This window comes from Volvox carteri, assembly GCF_000143455.1.
Source record: "Volvox carteri f. nagariensis unplaced genomic scaffold VOLCAscaffold_43, whole genome shotgun sequence".
Classification (NCBI taxonomy): domain Eukaryota; kingdom Viridiplantae; phylum Chlorophyta; class Chlorophyceae; order Chlamydomonadales; family Volvocaceae; genus Volvox; species Volvox carteri.
This window is the reverse complement of record NW_003307586.1, coordinates 976,457-1,000,553: the sequence shown is the minus strand read 5'-3', so window position 1 is coordinate 1,000,553 and position 24,097 is coordinate 976,457. Positions and strand designations below refer to the sequence as shown.

Here is a 24,097-nt window from a genome sequence, read left to right as displayed (position 1 = left end):
AAACTTTTTGATCAATTGGCGATCGGCCCCCGTCGAAATACCCGTTATGGCTACAAATCGCCATATTCTTTTATAAAATTATACAATAACCTCTAAGAATTATCCTATGGGCGTGCCTAAGAGTGCAGGCGCGTGCAGGCGCATTGTGTTAAAAGTGTCCTCTTCCACCGACATACGCAGATCGCGAAGTTCAGGGCATTTGCAAAATTAAGCCAAGCCTGTCCACAGCTTTCGTCAGATAGCGTTCAGGTAGCCTTTCAGGTGCACACTTGCATTTCTCAACGGCAGAAAGTGTGAGGGCGCAATTTGCCTTTCTAGCCAGTTCTGGGCACCATTTTCATAGATATCATAGTTTTGCAAGTTCTTATTGAACTCTAATAAAAAAGTCAAGGAAAACTGCAATATGGTATCCGCAAGGTGCCGCGCGTACGCCACCTGTTAGCAGGCAGACGTCGGACCGATACTTGTTAAAGAAGAGTTCCTCTGTGTCGATGAAAACTATTAGCTCTCTTACAGCTATAGGAACAGGAAGTTCTGCATGTTAAAATAAAGGGTGCAAAGCCCCCGCACCACCTGCCTTGGACCGACATCCACCTCACCCTCAGACCCAAACTCCCAGCGACTAACAAGCTAGTTACCTATGTTGCCTTTTCCATGGACTGACGGAGGCAAACCCCCTGCAGGGTGCCCATCCTACGCAAAAAGATGTCCGAAGAAAGAATGGCCACTGTTGGCAGTGTTGGCGGCAAAGCAGGGGAATTTATGCATGCACGTGATGTTAGCGAATCCTTCCATCCAAAGCGTGCTTCTCAAACCTCACCCGACACATCAAGCGCTTGCCACTTCCATGCAATCCTTCTTCGCAATTAATTCATGACATCTGTCCCCACACATGCTACTAGCCTAGTACTGAGTATGCTCGGACCATCCCGGACCATCAAATTGTCTACCGGCAACGGTACTCAACGGCTTGCACTGCCTACAACGCATCTACTACAAATGCCACACGCAGTGGAAAAATATTTGAAGAACCAGGGTATAATGCTAACGGATAGCGAACCCAGGACGGCCATGTCGGGTCCCCAACCCGAATTGAACCACAAAACCAAAATGGAAAAAGAGCCCCCCTGGGTTAGATACGGGTGCTAAAAGAGAAGTTGCGCATTCAGGCAATTGAAGGTAATGTACGGCTTTGTAGGGAAGTCAGAGCATTTTCCTTGGCACACCCATGTCTGTAATTATGGTTTGCTCCGGTATGAAGAGCAACAAGCAAGTAGATGGACAGGCAAACCGACACACAGGCTGACAGAGAGACAGACTGACAGACTGGACGACTGACTGGCAGGCAGGCAGGCAGGCAGGCAGACTCAGCGAGGGCCTCCATCATCGTGTAAGGACTGCCCTACGGCGTGGTGCCATCCAGCACGCGGCACAAGTGAACAGCGACCGCACATTGTTCCGTCCCCGCTCCACTCCCGTGTCCTACACAGCGAGCCACTTTCCCTAGCACTATACATACCCTGCTCAGTTGGCATGTGCCTGCTTCCATTCCATACTTCCATACCTCCATGTCACGCGGCCGGCGGGAGACAGAAAAAATGCATAATAACAATAATAATTTCCTGCAGCATTCAATCTTCCAGCCCGGTAGGGGCCAACATGCAGCTGCTCACATGGCATCCTGTGTGCTCCTGTGAGCTGAAACAGATTAAATTAAACCGCACGACATGATAGGATAGGTCAATGAACTGGTAGATACACACCATCGCAGCCGGCCCTGGCAGCAAAGGCGCGAGACAGCCGTGGACAGATCCGACCACGTGGGCCCCTTCTTACAGAACTCCAAACACTCGCACGGGCAGCACCATCTCGGTCGACAGGTGAGTGGCCCAGGGAGGGGCCTCATCACTCTCCAGGAGAAACGGTCCTCGCTGCAGAGACAACAATGTCGTTGGAGCCCGTCGATAGCCCCTCAGGAGAAATCTCGTACGCTGACCCACTTTCCGGGGCCGTACGTCGTGTTGTGCAGCAGGAAGAGCATGTACGGCCCCTGCGGCGCCACGTTGGCATTGGGTGGGCCACGAACCGTGACGGTCCTGGCACCGGGTGTGCTGACCTCGTGGTCGGTGTCCTTGTCCTGGGCAAGGATCTGCGGCGGGCCAACACACACGTAGCAAGTGGGTGGAGGCACAGGTAACAGGGTTCAGAGGAGCGGGATAGTGGACGCGGAGGTGGAATGAGGCTACGTGGGGGAGGGCTACATCGTGAGACAGCTTCGCTTGTGTAGAGATGGTGATGCAAGCGGCTCGAGTGGAAGGCTAAGATGGTTCTGGGGAAGCACCGTTACTACTTCCAACTGCTAAATGTCCGCGGACCCTAGGCACTCGACATGCGAACACGACATGCTATTCCTAGACTGCCTTAAGGCACATTTTTTGTCGTACGCACCGCTAGCTCAATCAGGCGCTGGTGCATGTTGAAGGCGTGTGTGTCAGAGGGCGGCGCCACGAGCACGACGGAGGTGATAGTGGCGTTTGTGTCCGTCATCGTGTATACGATTGTGCTGATGTCATCTGCATAGGAGAGGGGAGGGTGCGGCCCACCAGACGTCAGTGTTGGCAGTAACTCTTGAGACATAATGCATGGCCCACTAGAACGACAGTGTCTCAAGTAATATGGCTTTGTCAGCAGGCCAATGGTTTTTCTATGTCAAATAAAGACAGCATATGACCACTTCCAGGCCAGACCTGGTTAGTATCTTACTGTTTTCCAAGCACTGTCGTACACTGCCCGTACAAGCAGGTGCTTATCAATCGTGATTCGACACGCATCGAAAGGTTGCTTGCCGCCACCCGTGCAAAGGTTCTAAACTGAACCCTTGGGCGGCTCGGACTGCATGACCGATTTTGAGGTTGTCCAAGAGTTTAGAGCTGCCCAGGTGCATAGTGCGCGCATGGCCTTTTCCTGAGCGCTGTTGTAGAAGTCCTTTACGTGCTGTTGCCGCAACACAGTCCACGCTGGGGCGGCAAGGAACGCAACCGAATTCAGGTACCCACCGTATCCGATAACGGTGGGGGAGTTGACAATGACGGGCCGGTGGTCGGTGTCGAACATGAATGGTGGTGTGAACAGCTCCACACGAAACTCCGGAAATCCGTTAGGGCTGGGGCTGTACGATTCAGGAGACCAGAAGCGTGACGACCGGTCACCGCCTGCAACCTGCGCCCCGGCACGACGCCCACAAGCAGTAGCATCGGCCCATGATATGACGGAGAAAACGCCGGGTGGGGGATGTCGCGTGCCGGCCCAACTAAACCACAACGCCCTGGTCTAATAGCGTTTGGGTGTGAGCAGGCACCGGTGATTCCCTTGGATCTAGTGTTTCATCAGCGGCCTCATTCACACCGGCCGTACCAGATACCGTTCTCCCATCCTGCCCGCTTCACGCCTTCCCCCAAACCCAACCCAATTCATGACCCTCCAACTTCCTAACCCTCCATTCAGCCAGCAACCCCTCCAGCTTCCCCCGCCCTCCCTCGACCACTCACGATGACAGTGCCGTTGAGTGTAAGCCCCGCAGTGGAGTGCAGCAGGCGGGCGATCTGGGAGCGGCCCAGAGTGGTGTACCGGGAGCCCTCGGGAGCGGTGGGGTCGTACAGAACCGGCCAGAAGTTGGGCTCGTTGAGCATGGCGCCGCCGCCCGACACAGCGTCGCCGAGCAAGCCGCGCTGGAATTACATCGGAAGGTGTGCGGTGTGGAGGTGTGAGAAAGGTGGTCAGGTCAGGGCTCAAGGTTTCGCCCCAAGCTTCAGAGCCCCAACGAGCGCTGCTGCTGGATCCAAACTACTTCCTAACACACATCTTGCTCCCCCGCTTCCGCAGGCCCCGAGCCTTCAGCCGACAGAAGAGCTGGCAGAGCCGTCGTGCCAGTGGACTTTCAAAGCATCAAGCAGAAAATACAAAGCGTTGAGATGTTGGCTGCCACGCTTCAGCAGCAGCAGCAGCAGCAGCAGCAGCAGCTCACCTTGGCCCCGTTAATTAGCAGGACCTGACCGTTGGGCAACAGGACAGCCGAGCCGCTGACGCGGGGCAGGGGCATCCGCTCCATCTGCCATTCGCCGATCTCGTAGGCGCTGTCCTCCAGAATCTTGATCTTGAGCCGCATGCTGAGATCCACGGCCGTGGTGTTGACCCAGCCCTTGGACCATTGGCCACCAAAGACGCTGTACGTTTGCAGGCGCGCGCGAAGGAAGAATGGAGGCGCGTGGCCAGATTACAAGGGGTTACAGGGTTTTGGACGAAACGGATGAGTGGCGGCTTTCCGCTCCCGACCCAGGTAGTGTTCTACCTACCTACCTACCTACCTACCTACCTACCTACCTACCTACCTACCTACCTACCTACCTATCTTACTATTTATATGATGCATGTCAGGATCCTGACCGTTCGTAGATTGACCGTCCGTAGACGCTCTCGGAACATGAGGTATGTCTAATGAGCCTGAAAAGCTCCCTTAGGTTATCATCGGAAGTTAGGTACGCCTCAAAAGCCTCAACGCAATCGAAGGGAGAGAGGATACACCCGGGAGCACCACTTACACAATCTCCGCCACTTGGTAGTTGTCTTCCGGGCGCAGCGGCAGCAGTACGGCAGAGCCACTGAAGGGGTAGGCGGTGTTCATGCCCTTGGCCTCCGGAATATCCTTCCATGTGGGCAGTACGGCAATGCGCCTGCCGGTCATTGGCTCAATGATCTGGCCGTACGTGTTGCTCCACACGAACATGTCGCCTGGTGGCGGAATGGGTTGACGTCGTCCAGGTGGCACGTGGATTGGCACGGAAGGTCGGGAAGGTAGAGTACGGCAGTGGGTGCAGGTCAGGATCCGCGATCACGAGCGCCACCAGTCGGCCAAGGGAATATACTCGGACAAGGGAATATACTCGGACAAGGGAAACTACTCGGCCAAGGGAATATACTCGGCCAAGGGAATATACTCGGCCAAGGGATAGCTCGGGCTAGGTCGGATTCATTTCTTGTTGCGCCCACACAGGCAGGCAGGCAGGCAGGCAGGGAACGTGTCATACAAGTAAGTAGCCCGTGCCCGCATCAGCAGCGAGCGAAAGGATCTTTTCAGCCCCACGTGGAACATCCGCTGTGTTCCGCTGAACGTTCCACGTGTCATGCATGGTTATGGTACACAGGTATGTTGGGACAGTGGACCCATCCAGAAATGGATCTTTCTGTGCAGACGGACCAAATCCAACCGTATCTACCATGTTCGTACATATGAGGTACGCCACACAGCCGACGCAAACGGGTCATTCTCACCGGTTGGCAATACGAAGACGAAGGGATAGTAAAAGTACCTGGAATGGCAATAGTTCAATAGGTTTAGCGGTACGGGATTAAGCGGCGGTGAAATCCGTCATGTGCGCGGTTGCGTGCAGCAGCAGCGGGCGAAAGCCCCCCCCAAATCCCTGATTAGGCTGACCGAAGTGCTGCCGCGGGCCATGTATGTCAAAGCCGGCAAGAGGCCCCAACCAAAGGCATGGCAGCTTGACAGCAGGGCTCGTCATGCAACATGGGGGAAGGTCCTAGAACAATCTCGAAAGGCCCCGGCCCTCACCCACTTGGTGTTCGCAATGAAGTCCGCGTCCATCTGGATGACCTTGGTGGTGGCAGGGCTGCTGGGGTCCCACAGCTCGTAAAAAGGATTCTGGTGGGTCAGGGGAAGGGGGGAGGCGACCAGGGAAGGGACGGAACGGGGGCACAGGTTTCCGGAGGACGTGCCAGGCAGGCAGGAACGGAAGGACGGCGAAACACAGTTGACACGCTAGTCGCAATCAATACGCTAACTTTTGACAGCTATGGGCCCGACTGCATCGGGCGTCACACTGACAGTCGGCAGAGGCGCGCGGCATGTGCACCCACCGGGGGCTGCACCCACCAAACAACCTACCTACCATTCGCAACCAGTTGGGTGGGGATGGGAGTTGGAGAGGACCAGAGGGTCGTAACGCCGCCGGAAGCTATTTGCAAGACATTCGTGTTCCGGATTTCCCCTCTCCGCGGTCCCCCAAGGCGCACCTGGACGGCGTCCTTGCGGACAGGTCCCACTGGCGAGGGGCTGTCGCTCATGACCGTTACCATTCCGTTGGGCAATCGGGTGACGGTTGCCAGCCAATGGCCGAACTGCAGTTGACCAACACTTCGGAGCGCCAGAGCCCCGACATCTAGGACTTGTACGGCCTGGTGGGTGTGGGGGTTGGGAAAGACACAGCCGGGCTCAGAGGGGCGATGAAGGCGGAGTGAGCGATAGAACAGAAGCGTGACCTTACGACCTGGACGGGACGGGACGGAAACGGAGGCTTGGGGCTATTTGGACCCTTACCTTTGGAAGCTACGCTTTAATCTGGGGATTTTGATCAGCATCCAATTTGAATTATGCATGGAAGGATTGCCTCGTGGAAATGTGGGAGCGAATTGCGAACGTGGGCAAATGTGTATGCGCGCGTGTGCGTGTGTGGTGTGTGTGAGGGTGTGAGGGTCTGTGGTGTGTGTATGTGATGTGTACGCGTGTCAAGAGCTGCAGGGCAGAAGGAGGGCAGATGGACCAGCCATTAGTCATGAATCGGAGTCAAGTATCGGGACGGGAGGGCGGAGGAGGGAAGGGAGGAAGGGGAGGCATTCCTTACCCGGCGACCTTCGGGATAGCTGCTCTGCGGCTTGTGACCTGCCAAGACGGCGACGGTCCCTGTTTGGGCAGGAAAGAAGAGCTGAGGTTTATATCACATCAGGGACAAGTGCCTCAAATTGCGGCCTCAGCGGCCCACGCGGGTCATTGGCATTGATCATCGCAACATCAAGCTTTCGTCCTGCCAAATGGCTGTTTAGGGCACTGACGCGCTACTTTACCAGTAGATAGAGCAATAGAGCCAATATGTTAGACTCAATGCCTTGTCAGGCAGGTTCTCTTGGGCTATAGCTTGAAAAGTCTGGCCGGGGCATGCTGCTGCTTGGGCCCAATGCCGCTTACACGGGCTTAGGAACGCGGCCACATGCAGCGCAGCTATCAAAACCAGCTCACCGTTTTCAAGGAAAGTGTGACCGCAATTCTCCATGCTATACTTGCAAGCCACGTTGGTGAACTTCCCGGTGATGAAATCCATGAGGCCGGCATTGGCATGCTTGCCATCGGGGTGGGGGGTGGTTGGTCTCTCCATGAACAAGAAATTGTCGGTACCTGAAATTTCCACAGAATTATTAATGTGCTAAACATGAGACGTGTAAGTTGCAAGGTTCCAGCAATTGGGCGCAGAAGCGGAGAGAACCGTGATTTCTGTCGATCCGTCTTAACTGGAGCAACATAAAGCTTACCAGGGACAGCGACCAGCTGAACCCCGACGCAATAGGAGGTTCCGAGATATTCATACTTTCCAATCACAGCCGGATTGTTGGTGGGAGGGCTTGGGGACGGAGAAGGCCTGCTCCCATAAGCGTACATAAGCGTACATAAGCGAACATAAGCCATTATTAGTCGTTGGCGACTAATGAAGCAGCACACATATTTGTGCTACCCATTACAATGTTACTCATAACTGATTCGCATGTCCAACCTCAGCGAATATTGTGCATGCTTCCAAGCTTTCCCCGACACATCGACAAGAGTGGCCACTTACTCGTCGGCGCGTGTTTTAGGAAAAAGGGTACAAATACACAGTGCAATGAGAAAGCGACGCATGGTGGTTGATCGCTAGTCCACTGTCGCCAGAAAGTTAAGGGACAAGGGGAGACAGTTGGGAGATGCCGCCTCGTCGCAATGGGTCAGCAGTCGTGCGGATCTGCCAAGTTCGTACTCCACGGTACTCCTAAAATTTATCCACAGAATTTATGCGACTTCTGTCAATAATGGGTAAGCAGTGATTTGGAGCTGCTTCCCGAATCAAGCTACAGCGGTTGGATAGGCTGGTTTACTATATTGCTTAGGTATGTTGATTTTTCAATTGGCATATCCATATTTATATACATATAGCCCGCCAATCGATGTCAAGCAACCGGTATATTGTCAGACCTTTGTCATCATGACGACGGTCGCTTCTGTACCGGCGCCTGTCGCACTCGCAGCAATTTCTCTTGCAATCCAGCCGGAAATTTGAAAACATAGAAGATCAATTCCGTGATGTTCTACCATCATGATCCAGGGTATGTCCCAGCTTTCTTGCCCTACCGCGTTATTCCGTCGATGTGGGTTGCACGAACGTCCGGTACTCGGACTTAGCTTTCTTCGAAAGTGTCGAACACCACCACCGTCGCCACATCCGCAAAGGACATTTTTAGTTATGCTACTTCACATGATTGCGCATTAATCCTTTTCTCTGTAAACTAGCATATTTCCGCTATCAGTGACCGCCGACTCCAGAGCTCGCTCCTTTTCAGCAACAGCAAAATAGTTCAAGCAATGATTGGGATATTAGATCAACAGGCTGCCACAAACAATCAGGCTACCCAGATATGAACACCAAACCTGCATAGTTTGACCAGGTCTGTCTTTAGCCCGCCAAAAGTTTAGCCGTTGAGGTACAATGTGCAATCACTGCCGCGAAGTTTCGGATTTGCTGGCAGAACGAACATGCTTGAGCTCTGCATCCAGCTAAGTTGTAACAGTTACCATCATCAGGCGCGGGTCGTCCCAATTGTTGCCAGTTGTAGTAGGCCAATTATTCTGAGCGTTCAGGATTACAACAAATATTCCGTTTCAGGTTACGAATGCCAAAATATCGATGTTTCACCACATCCTCCTTTAAAATTATGCCTCGCACAATAGCTGAGTATCCTTCCGCGAAATAGGGTCCGCTGCCAGCCCTGCCAACCAGGCGGTGAAGTCCGGTCAGCAAAGGAACTCTGAACTTCCGACGGCACCCAGGAGTTCCCTCCGGGAATTTCCGCTAGCGACGCCAGAAGCCCCTTCGTGTCGCGGTACCGGACACTACGACCCCAACAACGCAGCGGAATCGAACACCACGATCCACACCCACACCCACATACACGGCAACGGGATATTGCCACCTGCAACAATGGGACGATGCGGATGCAAACAAGGCTGCAGCAGCACAGAGAAAAACACGGTCCATGAACTTGATGAAAGCTTATCCCGCTGCGTCGCTCAAGCCAGAGCGGTGCAGGAAACAGACGACAAATGAACAAGTGAAATGTCCTTAATCCCCAAGCAATGCGATCTCTCAACACGCACAAACACAGGAAGTCCCGACCCTTTGTGATGGCGGGAAGGCACCACACACACCTCTCGCAGCACTCTTTTTGAAATGTGCATGCGGATGCATCAATCATGTAACAGCACATGTCGTACATTTTTACTCAGCCACGGGTATGCGTCACACTCACCCGTACATCAACGGTGAGCCTCGTTACTGGTTTGTTTACTTGCTTCACCCATCGCGACAACATCAGCTCGCACAATAACAACCGCTCAGCCATATCGAATCGAGGAGGATCATTTGCCGCTTAACATCTCGAGCTGCTGCTGCTTGTTAAGACACACATACATTAGTACTCTCTCCTTCAACCAACGAAAAGAAATGAACCTGCTTTTGCAAAAACCTGCAAGCTGATTGATACCGATGGGCCCGCCGTGCGCAAAGCCACTCGTCTGAAAGCAATTGCCATCCACAGCAACCAGTCAGGCCCCAGTGAGAACCACACGACCAAAACGCAGCACACAACCTGTATGCAACCTGCATCAAATCCCGTGAATATAGCAGAGCGGTCAGACACTTTACATCGCCCGCGAAACACAAAAAGCGTATGGAGCTGTGCACAGACATTTAAATATTGGCATAATTTAAATTGGTAATTTTAAAAAAACAACAGGCAAAACAAGCACAGAAGCCAGCGAGGATACGGAACAGCTCGTCACAGATCATAATTTAAGGCGATAAATGCCGTAAGAGTGTCATAGCGCAACGAGACACAGAACGCCTAGGCTACACGGGCCCTCAAGAGTCATTATGCACAATGCCTCTCACGTCTCTTCATCTCGTTACCTCGCAATCTCGCAATCATCCAATGCTGCCGCGCTGCACCCCGGGCGACATCCTCACCTCCGGAGCCACCACTAGCCTCTCGCACATCACCCACCACCACCAGCACCACAACTACAACCACAACCACCATCATCAACCATCCGCAATAAGCGTTGCGACGCCGCGGGTATGTACTCGGTATGGTATACCATTCGGGCATATCAGATGGGCACTAATCCTTTCTTCGCCACTCCTTCCCTCCCTCACCTTCCCATGGCCCCTAGCCGCCATCACAGGCTGCCTCCCCTTCCCGAGCTGAACACCACCTTATGGAACCCCCTCCCCCTCTCTCCTCCTGGGGGCCCTCCCAGCCCCTACCCCCGCTTTCCTCGACTTTCTTCTCCGCCACGCTTTCCTCCGCTCCCCTCTCACAACATTTCTTCTCTCTCGTCGCCGGATGTGGCCCAGACACTCGCTCTCCACTCTCGCCGCCCTTTCTTTCGCCGCATCCTCCCTATAAACATTTTACAAATGGACTGTTTACAACTCACCATTGAAACAGCAAAACGGTCGTTTTCGGTTTGGTACAATAATCGTGAACATTAAAGCCATACATCAACCAATGAAGCCACGTAATAGCGCGCTGTCACTGCAATGCCCCAGGGTCAGCACGCAGCCAGCCGCCTACTCCCCCCAAAGCACTAGTCCCCTCCTCCCCCACTCACCGCACCACCGCCACCCCGCCCTCCCTGGCGCTGAGTGTGCACCTCACAGCGGCCTGATGGTGCCCAGCTCCTGCCAGCGGGGGGTGGCTCCGGAACCCTCCCCAGGCTCGTCCTCCGGCCCGGCAAAGCAGGTGTCCCAGCTGCCGTGCAATCCGGCAGGCAGCCGGTGTGGGAGATGAAGGGTGGCCAGGGGACCAGCGGAGAGGTTCTGGTGGGGAGGTGCGGGCAGGGGAGGACAGCGCAGGGGCGGGCAGTAAAGGAGATCCCCGACAAACTGGATGCGACTGGCCAGGAGAGCTTTCCGCACAGGACGCGTTACGAGTCCTAATGTGGGTGTATGGCCCCGCCCTGCACAGGCCCCAACTACCTCCCCCTTTTACATCGGCCACCCGTGGCCCACCAAGCTCAAGTCGTCGGAGGCCGTGTTTAGCCCTTTGCTGCATTACGGCGTCTTACGTAAACCTATCCCTCCTGTCTCTCTCCCCCTCTCGTACAACCGTACAACCGTACAACCAGTTACACCCGCATGACGGCCTCCTGCCGCAACCGCAACCCCCACTTCACAGCCGCACCTGCGCATCCAGAATCACCACCTCGCCCTTCTGTGTGGCCGCGTTGTGTACCGCCACCAGCAGCCAGCCTTCCCCCTCCCTGGAGGAGCCCGGTCGGGGAATGAACATGGGCTCCCCGGGGAAACGCCTCTCCCCAGCATACCAAACATCCACCGACACGCCCTCAGCCGCGCCCTGAGGACTCGTGCTCAACGACGACGACGACGATGACGACGCGGCAGCGCTGCCAGAACTTGTCAGACCGAGCTGTGGGTCGACCTCCACCCGAGCAATTGCCTGAATAGGACCCCATAGCAGCGGGTCGTCTACTGCATCGCAGCCGGTCCAGATGACCCGGTGGGGTCGACCCGTGACCCGTGGGTCGGTGACGGGGAACTCGGCAGTGCGGCGCATGAGGCGATGGGTTGTGACGGTACCGGCCATAGGGTCGCACACCAGACGAACCAAATGGGATCGAGAGCCGCCTGCGGGCATAAGAGCGCGGCGGGGCGGCGGGGCGGGGGTGTTGGGGGAAGGGTGGAGAGTGTACTGGAATTATGAATGGGATCTGTATGAACCCCGATTCCTACTGTGATCCAGCAGGGCCCCTCACGCACCCACCCAGCCCCACCTCGGTAATATTCGGGTCCGTAGCTGTACTGGTTGACACTGAAGGACAGCTCGTCCCAGGCCACCGTGTCCAACACCACCAGTGGGGGAGGGACCTCACCCGGCGGCGGCATCTGACCCTGCTGCTGCTGCTGCTCTACCTCGAACGCATTCACGTGATGGAAGGTGAAGCAGGGGTCGGTCTCAAGCACCCGGGGCGACAGCGCTGCGTGCAGGAAGGGGGAAAAAAGGAGGGGACGGGAGGAATCATGTGCTGCAAGGAAATCAGAAATGAGCTCTCTGCCGGATGGAAGCGGTGAAGTCACACCGACCCCCCGTGGTTCCGAAAGGTGCGGAGGGCGCCAGCGGCTAAGGGGTGCGGAAAGAGGGAGATGGGGGAGAGGTGAGGGGCCTCTGCACACCCGGGGCTGGGGCGGCAAAGGGGTTACCACCTTCCCTCCTAGCAACCCGGTCTCCAAGTACTGCGGGTAATCCCCCCTGGGGCACATGGCCGGATAAGCCTAACCTTCGTCCACCGTATCAACCGCCACATCGTCGTCACTGCCCACCCCACAGCTGCGTCATCAAACCCCCCTGGCCACGGGCCCCATTTCCCCTGATTCCTTCCCTCCCTCTGTATCTGGTATCTGCTTCACCCGTCTGTGGTTCGTCCCCCCCCCCAAACATACACACACACCCCGCACCGCACCTCTCCCACTGGGCCGCCCAGGCCGCGGCACCAGCACCACCCTGGCCGGTCGCGAGGGGTTGTACACCAGACACTCCGCTATGGAGCACCGGCTCCAAATGTACTGTGTGGCGAATTTGATCGGGTCAAACTCCACAGGGCCCAACAGGGCGATGTAGTAGTGCTCCGAAACCAGAATGTCGTGAATAAAAGCAAGGCTGGCGTCCTGAAATGCTCAAAGCCGCAGGGGGGTGGGAGGGGCGGGAGGGGAAGGGCCCCCGGAGGGATAAAACTTCGTTAAGGCTCGTACAAGACGTACATGATGGGAAAGGTAAACGACGGGCTGTTCCTGAAGTGAGAGAACCGTGGCACCCAAGGCACCGAGCAGAACCCCGCAGAACAACCCTCTCCGCCTTTGTCACACACACCCAGCACCCTCTTTTAGGGGGCCACTTCCCTGATTGCGCAGATTGCCCCTCGCTGCCACCTACCCCACCGCCCGTCGCAGGTTTCCTAGCAGAGCTCCATCCGCTTTGCAATCCCTTTGCTTCCGACAAACAAAGATACGTCGTCGTTAGAGCTGCACACACCCTCCAAGGCGCTAGATTGCGTCGGGAGCGGCCGCGCTTCCCTCCGCACTGTTGCGCACACGTAGCAAGTAGCGGTGACTTTGAGCACCAGACACGGCTGCGGGGTTTCCACAACTTCCTTTTACGAGGTCACTACTGCTACTACCATTACTAATACTACCACCAGTACGACACATCTTCTTTGTCAGCAACACCCTTCGTCGCAACAACGCTGGACATTAACACGCCAAGGACGACTGTACGGTACATGAGGCAACTCGGCCAAATGGCCCGGTAGTGAAGTCTCATTGCCCTCCTCCAGGAGGAGACTCCGACAGCAATATCAACGTTGGACGTCGGCAGCTGCTTTCCTTGACTTTGCATATACTCTCCCCTTCCAGCCATATCGCCCCCAAATCCGGATCCGGGGATTTGCTTCTGTCCTAAAGCCCCCTCCCCTCCCCTCTCACCTCCAGAGGGTGGGTAGTTTCGTGCAGCTTAGTGCCGTCCTCAGCAAACTCATAAAAGGTGATGGCGGCGCCATTAAAGCCCGCCGCGCTGGAGAAGGCCACCCACCGCCGGCTGCCGTCAGTCTCCGAAACCACCACACGGTAGTGGGCGCCGAACGTAGAGCCGCGGAGCGCCCCGCCCATACGGGTCTCACCCCGGGTGTCGAGGGTACGCGGGTCCATGCTGTACGGCAGGCCCCCCTGAGTTGCACGGCACGGCACGGCAGGGATTGGTACAGCGGTGTGTTTAGTAACACTCGGGGGAGAGGGGACCGACGAGGGGCAGGGAACGGCTTGAAGTCCCCTACCGCCCTCCAGGCTCCCGCCACGGCGGCGGTGTGAAGGCAGTTGGTTGCGGCGGGGGGACCTGCGGCGCGACACAGCGAAGGCGGAGAAGCCACTTTCCCCCCCCCCCCGGGGTATCTCCCACTCGCCTCCTTCCCCTCTATCAACTTGGGGCTCCTAGCACATCCCAGCCCCCAACCCCTGCATTTTACCCCCCTCCCCCCCATCTTTCCAGTTTCCCCCCCCCCTCCTCTCACCTCCCACAGCGCGTACAGCTGTCCCCCCCAGGCCAGGACCCCCGTGTTGGCCACGTTCTTGAAGGACAGGTCCAGAGGGTTGAACCAGGGGGACCCGTCCGCGGAGCCGCGGGTGAAGGAGTTGCGGTACAGCGGCCGACCGGCGGCCTGACCGGTTCACCCACCCAACCCCGGGGGTGAAGAGATGAAATGGAGGGACAGTTGGCAGTTGGAAAGTTGGTGGTTAATGGCTGAAATATCCGGCTGCCGGGTTCTCTGTATGCCCGGTATGTACGTCCTCCCTGTCATAGCCCCCTGGGAGTCACCCTAGTAGTCGCCACTTTACCCCTCCCTCCCCCTTCTCCTCCCCCTCCCCCTCCCTTCTCCTCCTCCTCCCCTCCCGCGAGGATGCACCTGCTCCTTCAGAAAGCCCTCCGTGCGCACGAAGCGGTTCCGGAAGTAAGCCCGGCCGTTTCTGAAGGACAGACTGAGCACCATGCCGTCACCGTCGAAAGTGTGGCGCTGGTAGCGGGGGTTGTCAACCTGGTGGGACAGAGGGAGAGGGGCCCGGGGGTGGCGGGGGCCGGGAACACACAGGCAGTCAGCGGCAGGGGCAGCGGCAGGGGCGGGAGGCGAGAGGCAGATTTCTCCTCCCCCAAACCCCCAAACCCCCGAACCCGCCAAGCCATCCCGAATAAGCGACACGGCGCTAAACGAAACCAGCCATGGGGCCAGAATGGGCTTAGGTTATAAAAGCAGCTTGCACATGTTTGACCTACCTATCAACCAGCTGCCCACTAATTGCTAATTCCAATCTAAACCCTTAGACCCTTCCCCCATACCCCCATAGCCGCTCCGTTCCTGGGCCGCTCTGGGCCTGGAAGCACAACGTGGGCAGCCAATGTGAGGCTCCTGGGCCCCCCACGCCAAACGGGATTCCCCCAGCGCCGCCCCATACTGACCTGCAGGCCAGGCCCATTGCGGTAATAGGTGCCGTGCAGCTCCTTAGGGATCGAACCCGTGACCTGTGGTGCCAGCGGCGGGGACAGATTGAGGGAAGGACCATTGCCAGCGAAAAAAGCTGGGGGTTATTGAGGGGCGGGGACATGTGCACGAAACACGTTCTAACTGTCGACATGGTTGAGGAGGGATGATGATGTCTCGGGCGGGGCACGAGGCCCTAAGGGCCCGGAGGGGGAAAGGGACCCAACCCTGGAGGGCTTTCCTCTCACCCAATCCTCATCCACGACGTAGGCGTACTCCTTCAGCAGCGAAGAGAACATCGTTTTGTGATCTTGAATGACCTCAGCTGCGGAGTTACGAACGGAGGGCACGGGTGGTTGTGCGTTTCCCAGTAAAAGTTACCAAGGTGTGAAAAGGTGGCGGATCCCGGGTACCCGGCGAGTCCGGCCAGGCATCTGTCAGCTCCAGCAGCAGTCAGGGCCGACGCCGGCACTTGCCCGCATGCCCGCAATGTAATCGTTGGTTTTCGTTGTCGGTTAATCATACGGGGTGAAGGCAGCTTATGGTTGGAAACGGTCCTAGCTCAGTTTGCGATGTTTACAGTGGACCGCGATCGGGTCGAATGCAACACTCCAATGCACAGGCATATCCCAAGGCGTTGACATCGCACCTGTCGTAGGCCCGCGACGGAGGGGCCGGGGCTGGTTGCCACGCTCTTCCACAAGGTCATACTCCTCTGTTGTTGATACAGTTGAGACCGTAGGTTGGGTGCCGCGCACTGCGAGACCACCCATGAAGGTAAACCGCAGATTGACACCGTGCGGGTCCAACCACAAGTAACATGTGGTGCACATCGCAAAGCGTTCACAGCGCTCAACAAATCTAGTGTAGAGGCTTACAAAGAAGGCGTGGTGTTGATTGACGATAACCTGCGCAAGCCCGACCCTGTCGCGACCATGGCTTCGCCACGTTATTTCCCGCAAGCATATTTCTATGATTCAAAATGTTGGAGCGGCACGCGAATGATTCTATGAATGAGAAAAAACGATTATGAAATGTACACGAAGTATGTGAGCGACTAGCCAAGTAAAACAATCTCGCCACCAAAACCACAAAGACTAGGACGGAATGCGACCGGAACTGCCGATGCAGTATTCCACCTTCCAATTTATTTTGCAATGGGTTGGAGCTCCCAATGGAAAACGAAACTGTCGTACATTGACATCTGTCCTCTCATCCCTACGTCCTCCGCGTGCTAATCAATGCAGTTTCCCGACTGCAATCCATGCTCATATCGAATCTTGTGCCAAATTATCATACCCATTTCGAAAACTGCCTTCTTACCGGATTCCTCAGCTTGCGGCGGCACGACATCCCGACATTGCCACACTCAAACCCGCTAATGCAATTGATAACATAGCGACTCCAAGACTACTCCTTCTCCGTCTCCCGGCGGCTGCGCTACCTCGCTGTACGTCCTTACGTAAGGAAATCCCTGACACAAAGCCGCGCCACATCATGGCCGCGCCTGGTAGCCGTGTCCGGCCTCTGGGCAACGTCATCACATCCTCTCGGTCATTCTCCGGCTTAGGGCTCTCCAGGACGCCAAACACGCCGTCAGCCTGCGCGCCATGTCCGCTCCGGCCGTCCATGTTCTCCCTTTCGTCACCGCAGCTACATCCGCAGCTACATCAAGGTGCATCCCCGAACCGAAGACTTGATGTCCTCATACCACTTTCCGCATTCACCCACATGGGGCTTATGCCGCATGCGAGCCTGGCGTGCGCGGCGGGGCCCGGCATCGGGCCGGCACTGGGCTGGGCCTTGCCGCTGCCAATGCGAAGTCCGGCCTGGTTAGGGACTAAACCTCCGCCATCTTCATCTGCTTCAGGAGCAGCACCGGCAATGGCTACAGATTCACTATGCAGGTCAGCAACTGCCAGCCCCGGGCCTAGGTCCAGGTCCACGTCGACAAAGGGACAGCCAGAGCAGCTTCCACAGAGCCCTCCTGCGTCGTCTAACGCTCAACAGGATGATGCCGTACTGTTCATCGGCTTCCACCCAGAGGAGCTCGACGTTGTACGGCAACGGCTTCCTGAGGTTGCATCACTAGCAGCGGAGGATGGCGGCAGCGGCGCCGCCACTGCGCTCGTGGACGTTACATACGATATGCTGTCATGTACCGTACGTGATGTACTTACGGCCGGGGCGACGGCCGCCGCTGGCTCGTACGGCACATCCGCGGACCGTGTCGCTGCCGTCGCGGTGGGCCGCGTCGTGCTGCTTGTCGGTCCGGCGGCACGGGAGCTCGGCGGCCAGCTGAACGATGCGCTGGCAGAGTGGGGGGTGGTGCCTGCACTGATTGCCGCCTACCAGCCCCAGTGAGTACCCTCTTCCATGGGGGGGAGGTGGACCGCAGGAGACCTCCAGGGGCTAGGGCCCCGTGAGCCGCCCCCATATGACTTGCATGGGGGGCATGGCTTCCCTTCCCATGTTCCGCCATGGCTTGCACCAGACCGTTAGCTATCATGGCACTTTGGTGTTACCTTCTGTCCACACTCCACACCCAAGGCTTATGCCGTAGCTTGCTCATCCTGTAAGGTGGTTATTGATGTCGGTGCGGTCCCTGCGGGTGACCTTGTGGATGGATTCCTGCCGTGCCCCTCCAACGGCAACCCTTCGGTGCCCTCAGGCACGAGCACACGCCGCTGAGGCAGCTGGTGGCCTTCCTGCGGGACTCCCACGCCGCCTACTACGGCCTGCTGCAGCCCGTGCGCGTGGAGCAGCAGCCGCGATGGCCCAAAGCCGGAAACGGCGGCGATGACAGTGAAGTTGCCGCTGCCACTGCCGGAGTCCCCACCGCAGAAGTCGCAGTGGCCGGTGGCAGCGGCGGCAGCAGCGACGAGGCGGCGGACGCGGCGGCTGGATGTGATGCTGCTGGTTGTGGTGAGCCTGCAACGGCATCTGGGCCTGAGGCCGTGTTGGAGGACGTTCGAGTGGTGCTGTGCGCCGCAATGGATGCCGGGGAGGTGCCCTCAATTCATGGTGGGGTGGGGGCGGGGCTAGTCGGGGTGGAGGAGGAGGTGGAGGTGGAGATGGAGGTGGGGGTGGAGGTGGGGGTGGGGATGGAGGTGGGGGTGGAGGTGGAGATGGGGGTGGAGGTGGGGTTGCGGGTTACGGCCCAGGGGCCCCCTACCCGACCTGGGGGACTGTTTGCATTCTTCCCAAGTGCCGTACCCTCTAAATGACTCCACAAGTTGGACCCCGGACTCCTTCAAGCGGGGGTCCCGGGGTAACACCTGTCCCCACCTGCGGGCCCCGGGGGCCCCTCCGAGCTCTGACCTCCTTTCCCCCCACCTCACCCCGCAGGTCGCTACCGTCGCGATGCGGGTCATGTGGTGGTGCTAGACGGGCTGTTGTCGGTTTCGGAGCGCCAGCAGCTGGTGGATTGGCTGACGTCACCCCAACATAACCACGCGGGGCCACCGCCGCTGGACAAGTGGGAGATGGTGTGCGTGGACAGGGAGGGTGAGGGGGGCCGGAGAAGTCTGGTCAAGGAGGGGGTTGCAAGCTGCGAAAGTAGCGTATGTTTGTAGTGCAGCTCCTGTGCCATAATGCGTGTGGGCGGGGATTTGAGCATCGTGGTAGTTAGCTGTTACCGTTGGTTCCCTTTTTTTTCTTATCCAGCGCAGTGTCGAGCTTTCCGTCCGGATGTTCCGCCCCGTGTGCTTTCTCACAGGTGCCCGACCCACCTGGGGTCTGCAGCCCCACATGTTGTCGGCGCTCCGAGACCAGCCGCCGCCGCCTGTGGTGGCCTTACAAACCCGCCTGGCGGCTCTCTACCCCGAGTACGACATCTGCCACATGCCTGCCGACCAAATTTCCGACGAGTACGGCGCTGGTGGCGACGGTACGGACGGCGACGGCGACAGCACGCCTCTGAGCTCGTTTGTGGCCAATGCGGTCATGGTGGGGGACCCGTGCGCCTGGCATGTGGACGCCGATCCCACCAGCGTGCCCCCGCACTCTCCCTGGGTGCACAACTTTGGTTACTACCATAACAGGTGCGTGCTTTAATGGAAGTAGCTTGCGTATGTGTACGTGTGTGTGTTCTATTATCATTATTAATTATTAATTATTATTTATTAATTATTATTACTTATTATTATTTATTATTACTTATTATCATTATTATTATATTAATTATTATTTATTTATTACAAATTATTATTATTATTATTATTATTATTATTATTATTATTATTATTATTATTATTATTATTATTATTATCAGCTGCGCGGGGCTATGGGCTATGTAGGGGCAGGTGCAGTCGCCCGGGGGCCGCCCCACAACCCGCAACTGCTGGCCGCCGGGCATGTCCGGCTCTTGCCTGGAGCTTCGCTCGTGTGATCTTGGGCCACAAACCTCAACGAGGTCACTTCCTCCCGCCCTCCGCCCTGCCTTGGCCCCTGTTGTATGACCCATGGGCCACATGGGGATCTTTATGTCGCCGACCAGGGAGCTCTGTCGGCCGCTGTTCGTGAGTGTACTGCTGTACCTCAATGCGTCCTGGCCCGAGGACTGTCACGGTGAGGTGGAGAAGGGGAGGAAAGGAAAGGGAGGAGAGGAGGAAAAGGGGATCTCGCACTTAGTGCTGCGTTTGTGTACTATGTGAAGCCTTTTGAGGTGATAGGAGGGGGGTGGACGGTATGTTGGTTGCGCGGCTCGAATTGGCTTCTGGACCTGAAGTTCTGTCAGTATGGCTGTATTTCTTGAGGCCCTGTGTTGTTTGGTGAGCCCGCGCAAAGGTAACCAAGCAGTGTCCATTGCTCTGTGCTTATGAGATATACACACACACACACTCCCCCCATTCATCCATCCCCCCTTGGCAGCCGAGACCCTGTTTTTGGATCCGGAGACGCAGCTGGGCCTCTTCGTGCGGCCCGTGCCTGGCAGGTGGGCAAGGGCGAGTGTTTTCGCTGGCTTGTTGGTGTGTGGTTTGTTCGTGCAGTGTTCAAAGAGTCAATCAGGGTGGGTTATCGCAGCGCAATGTAGTGGGCTGAGGCAGTCGGGGATGCGGTAGCGGCTCTATGCCGTGCTAAGGCTTGTGCGGGGCTGTCCTGATGCGAGCGCTTTTCCAAAGAAGCTTGTAGAATCCGTCCTTATACGTTTTCTGGCAATCGGGGGCGCAATCAACGAAATACCTTCGATCACGATGTTAGCCTTGCCTAGGTGCTCCTGGGCGCGCAGCAATAGGTGTTGCATTGAACCGTCCTCTGCGCCTGTTGGGCCCGTTCCCCTCGCCACCCACCCACCTGGGGCTTCCCTGAAGCACCCTCCGACACAACATCGCCGCCTCTAGTGTCTTGACACCCGTAAGAAGGACTCCGCGACAAAGTCCAAGCTTGGCACCTTTTGCATGGAAGGTTTTTCCATGCAATCCGCCATGCACCGCATGCCGTACCCCAAACCCCATTCCTCCAAATCTCCCCAACCGGCGCAACAACTACAGGGTGGTGCTCCTGGAGCAGGATCTGCCGCACCGCATCTCCGCCCCCTCCCTGGAGGCTCCGGGACCCCGCTACTCGCTGGTGTGGAAGCTGGTGTTTGTCCCCAGGGATACAGCCGGGGGCCCACCCGGAGGGCTTCCATCTGAGCACGTCCCCGGCAGTAGCAACAGTGGACTTAGCGGTAGTGCTAAGGGCAAGGAGCTTGGGCGAACACAACAGCAGAGACAGGAGGACGGGGAGGTTGGAACAGGTTGCGTGATGGCGTCCAGTGAGTTCCACAGCATCTGCCGGCCCGAATGGGGTGAGCCGATCCGCATTGGTTCGGCCAGCGCCCGCTGTGGCATCCCGGCGTTCCGGCGGCAGACGCGGATGTAGGTGCGGCTGCAACATGTGGCAATTGGCCCATCCCGATGCCGCGCCGTTGTCGGAAAGCTTGGTACGACGCTTGCTGGCCTGGGATTTGCAGCAACCCAGTAGGAGGAAGGGATAAGGACGGCCGGGCGGTTGGTGGTGCAGGGGGGTGGCCCGGTTGGCGGTGTCTCTGGGGGCTGTTGGGATGGAGGCGTTTGTGGTAGTAAAGTTCCGTTGCGCGTTGTGGCAGGCCGGCTGGGACGAGAATTTGTTTGTTTGTTGGGCAACAGGGACGCTCTTGCTGAGGGAACTGATCCGAAAGCCTTTCCGCCTCCAACCGCCGGTCGTTTGCACGTGTGTACTATATGCCGTGTAATACTGATGTTGTTGTTACATGGTCGTGGGTGCGTTCCCCGTACCTGCAAACCACCCTAATACGAGCCGAGGGCTCAAGGGCTGCCAAATCGCCTATAAGCACCATCCTATCTCGCACTTCCAACGAAACAAGTGATGAAGGATACTAACGAGCAAAGGGAACGATAGAGTTGCGGTGGGACCATATGCGTTCCAGCATCCTTGCCAGGCGTTCAGGTTCCCACTTCATAGCGTTCTTCACATGCTCGAAGCGTGGGGAGCCCATATCAGATCTGATTTTGTCGTACACCGGACAGTCCAGCAATATGTGTTTCTCATCCTCGATATGGCTATCAGTGCCGCAGCAAGGGCATACTCGCGCCTCCCTAGGTATATAACGCCGTCCCTTACGCGCTCTGTTAGCCGCCAATGTCCAGCAGCAAAGCCTAAACTGCATAAGCTTGCGATATACTTCGCCATGTGGATTCCTGGTTGCTTGCCGTCTGACGGATACACGTCAGGCTGGATATCTAAACGCGTATGCTTCCAACCACTCACTAATCGGTCCTTGAACTCCAAAACCACACCTTCTGGCATTGGCCTGTTCATCAGCCACTCCACTCGTTCGCCTACCTCGTGTAGCCCTTGCGGGGCCTCTTTCCATACGTCGTGCCCCCAAAAACATAGAAAACGGAGGAGTAGTGTCCCCCATCCGGCCCCTTCGGGGTTGGAGATGGACTCTGCGACCTCCTGTCGCAAAACTTGGTGTGCCACAGACCCACGCTGTAAACGGACATAGTTCCAAAACCTCACAACCTGCTTGAGTACGTGGTAGTGTAGGGGTAGCTGCGACAGCTCTGCAAACAGTAGGCGGTGTGTTGGCCTGGCAGCTCCTACAATTTGTCGCATGAAAGATATCTGAAGCTGCACTGCTCTGTCCTTTAGGCATGCCTCGAAGGGCCCCTCTGCAAGGTTACTCGCATCACTCCGCCTCCTGAGCCTGTCCAAGACCTCAGCTAGCATAAACGGCCCCCACGCTTGACAACCATACAACAGTATTGCTCGTACCTGCGTATCGAAACACCTCATCCTCACATCTGGGGCGAACAACTTTAGCTTATCTAATTTTGCACTCAACGCGAACATAGCTGCTCTAGCTGTGTCATACAACTGCTGACGGCAGGCCCAGAACTGCCGTTCCGGCCCATACACTACCCCCAGATATCGTGCACTATACTTAGCCGGTATGGCCTCTCCGGCCAGCCTGAGCTCATCACACGATGCTTGGACAGCACTTCTAGTATCGCTGTCGCTTGCAAAAACGAGGCGTTCACATTTCGACATATTTGGGCGCATCCCAAAATCATCACAGAACATGTCCACAATGTTGAGCAGCTCCCCCATGCGCCCCGGTGTTGTTGCCAGAAGGCTAACGTCATCGGCATAGAGGAGGATGGACACTCGCTCATTTCCAACCTCCGGTGCATCCTCTGGCCGTGCCCCGGTGTTAATACAGTCGTGCATATCGATGACGTCTGCGAGAGTTTCAATGTAGAGCCCAAACAGCTCAGTTGATAATGGACAGCCTTGTTTCACACCCTGTTTTGACTCAAATTCACCTCCAGCCTTGCCATTCGTCTTGATGACCATTGTAATATTGTCATACGCCCGCATCAGCGACCGCAGCATGGACCCTCAACCCCCCTCCCTTGCAAACGAAGCCACATTATCTCCCGCGGCACCTTGTCAAACGCCTTCTCAAAGTCAATTTGCACAATGATTAATGGCCGCTGTCCCGGTTGACTGTGCCTAGCAGTAAGGTGCTGCTTGGCAAAGAGATGATGTGTAGTACCGAAACCTCTTCTGAAACCCGCTTGGCCTCGATGCCTAAGTGAGAGCGTCTCCCCTGTGCGAACGAGCCTATCCAGGAGGACCAGCGCGTAACATTTCGCCAAGGCGCCCCCTACTGCTATGCCCCGGTAGTTACTCGGCATGCTGGGGTCCCCCTTCTTGTAAATAGGGGTGAGGACGGTAGTTGTAAACTGCCGTGGGAAGTCCCCAGTCGCCCTGATATGTTCCAGAAGCACGTGCCGGATGACACATTAATGCCTCAGTGACGGCGTAACAGGTGGTTCCATTGCTCCGTTTGGCGAGCATCAGTCCGTCCTGTGCCTTCGGCTGGCGTTCCACTCCTTCACAGCCGTTTAGGAGGTCACAGGAGTATCCTCAAATCACAAAGCATTTGCTGCCGGACATGCCAAGCTGGAGGATATACGCATGTGTGCGCTTTCCTACAGACACCATCAACGTCCAGGAGCCGTAGGAGCTGCGGCCATTGACTGCTCGTCCAGTGCGTGATACAGTCCCACCATCAGATGTTGCATATTGCAAGTTGCCGTTTCCCCGTCCTTGTGGGGGAATCCTCACAGCACGTATTCATCGAAAAACATCTGCTGCCCTTGCCTCCGTGCAAACGCAGTCATCAGAAATGAAGTGAAAAATATGCCTCCCAAGTACGCTAGGAAACACAGCACTGGCGACCACTGACTTCTCAGCAGCCTGGTCTGTCCCGCTTCAAAACCCACGCCATTGACGCACATCCTGCGCCACCCCTTCGTACATGATCCATAATTAAACGCAATGTGCACAATACAATATCATGTCAGTCAGTTCTTTGCAAAGACTCCATTAACACGTTAAAGCCCC

General features: G+C 56.6%; 3 protein-coding genes across 3 annotated transcripts; 1 reads left to right on the top strand and 2 right to left on the bottom strand.

Moving 5' to 3' along the window:
- Positions 1 to 1,832: 1,832 nt before the first annotated feature.
- VOLCADRAFT_95406 (glyoxal or galactose oxidase) lies at positions 1,833 to 7,531 on the bottom strand (the record flags this gene model as incomplete). The annotated part of the gene is made up of 13 exons (XM_002954460.1): positions 1,833 to 1,931; positions 1,997 to 2,149; positions 2,449 to 2,573; positions 3,057 to 3,219; positions 3,549 to 3,728; positions 4,025 to 4,223; positions 4,599 to 4,788; positions 5,329 to 5,366; positions 5,631 to 5,716; positions 6,088 to 6,249; positions 6,696 to 6,733; positions 7,088 to 7,243; positions 7,378 to 7,531. The coding sequence occupies 13 exons, from the start codon at positions 7,529 to 7,531 to the stop codon at positions 1,833 to 1,835; spliced, it is 1,743 nt and encodes a 580-aa protein (XP_002954506.1).
- A 3,277-nt stretch (positions 7,532 to 10,808) lies between these two features.
- Positions 10,809 to 15,969, bottom strand: VOLCADRAFT_95405 (uncharacterized protein; the record flags this gene model as incomplete). Its single annotated transcript, XM_002954459.1, has 10 exons — positions 10,809 to 10,973; positions 11,338 to 11,801; positions 11,948 to 12,151; positions 12,635 to 12,839; positions 13,653 to 13,892; positions 14,234 to 14,380; positions 14,627 to 14,755; positions 15,175 to 15,237; positions 15,445 to 15,521; positions 15,846 to 15,969. The coding sequence occupies 10 exons, from the start codon at positions 15,967 to 15,969 to the stop codon at positions 10,809 to 10,811; spliced, it is 1,818 nt and encodes a 605-aa protein (XP_002954505.1).
- A 1,128-nt stretch (positions 15,970 to 17,097) lies between these two features.
- On the top strand, positions 17,098 to 23,599 carry VOLCADRAFT_95404 (uncharacterized protein; the record flags this gene model as incomplete). The annotated part of the gene is made up of 9 exons (XM_002954523.1): positions 17,098 to 17,103; positions 17,207 to 17,556; positions 17,868 to 18,121; positions 18,545 to 18,703; positions 18,915 to 19,239; positions 19,695 to 19,765; positions 20,069 to 20,132; positions 20,689 to 20,954; positions 23,592 to 23,599. The coding sequence occupies 9 exons, from the start codon at positions 17,098 to 17,100 to the stop codon at positions 23,597 to 23,599; spliced, it is 1,503 nt and encodes a 500-aa protein (XP_002954569.1).
- Positions 23,600 to 24,097: the final 498 nt, after the last annotated feature.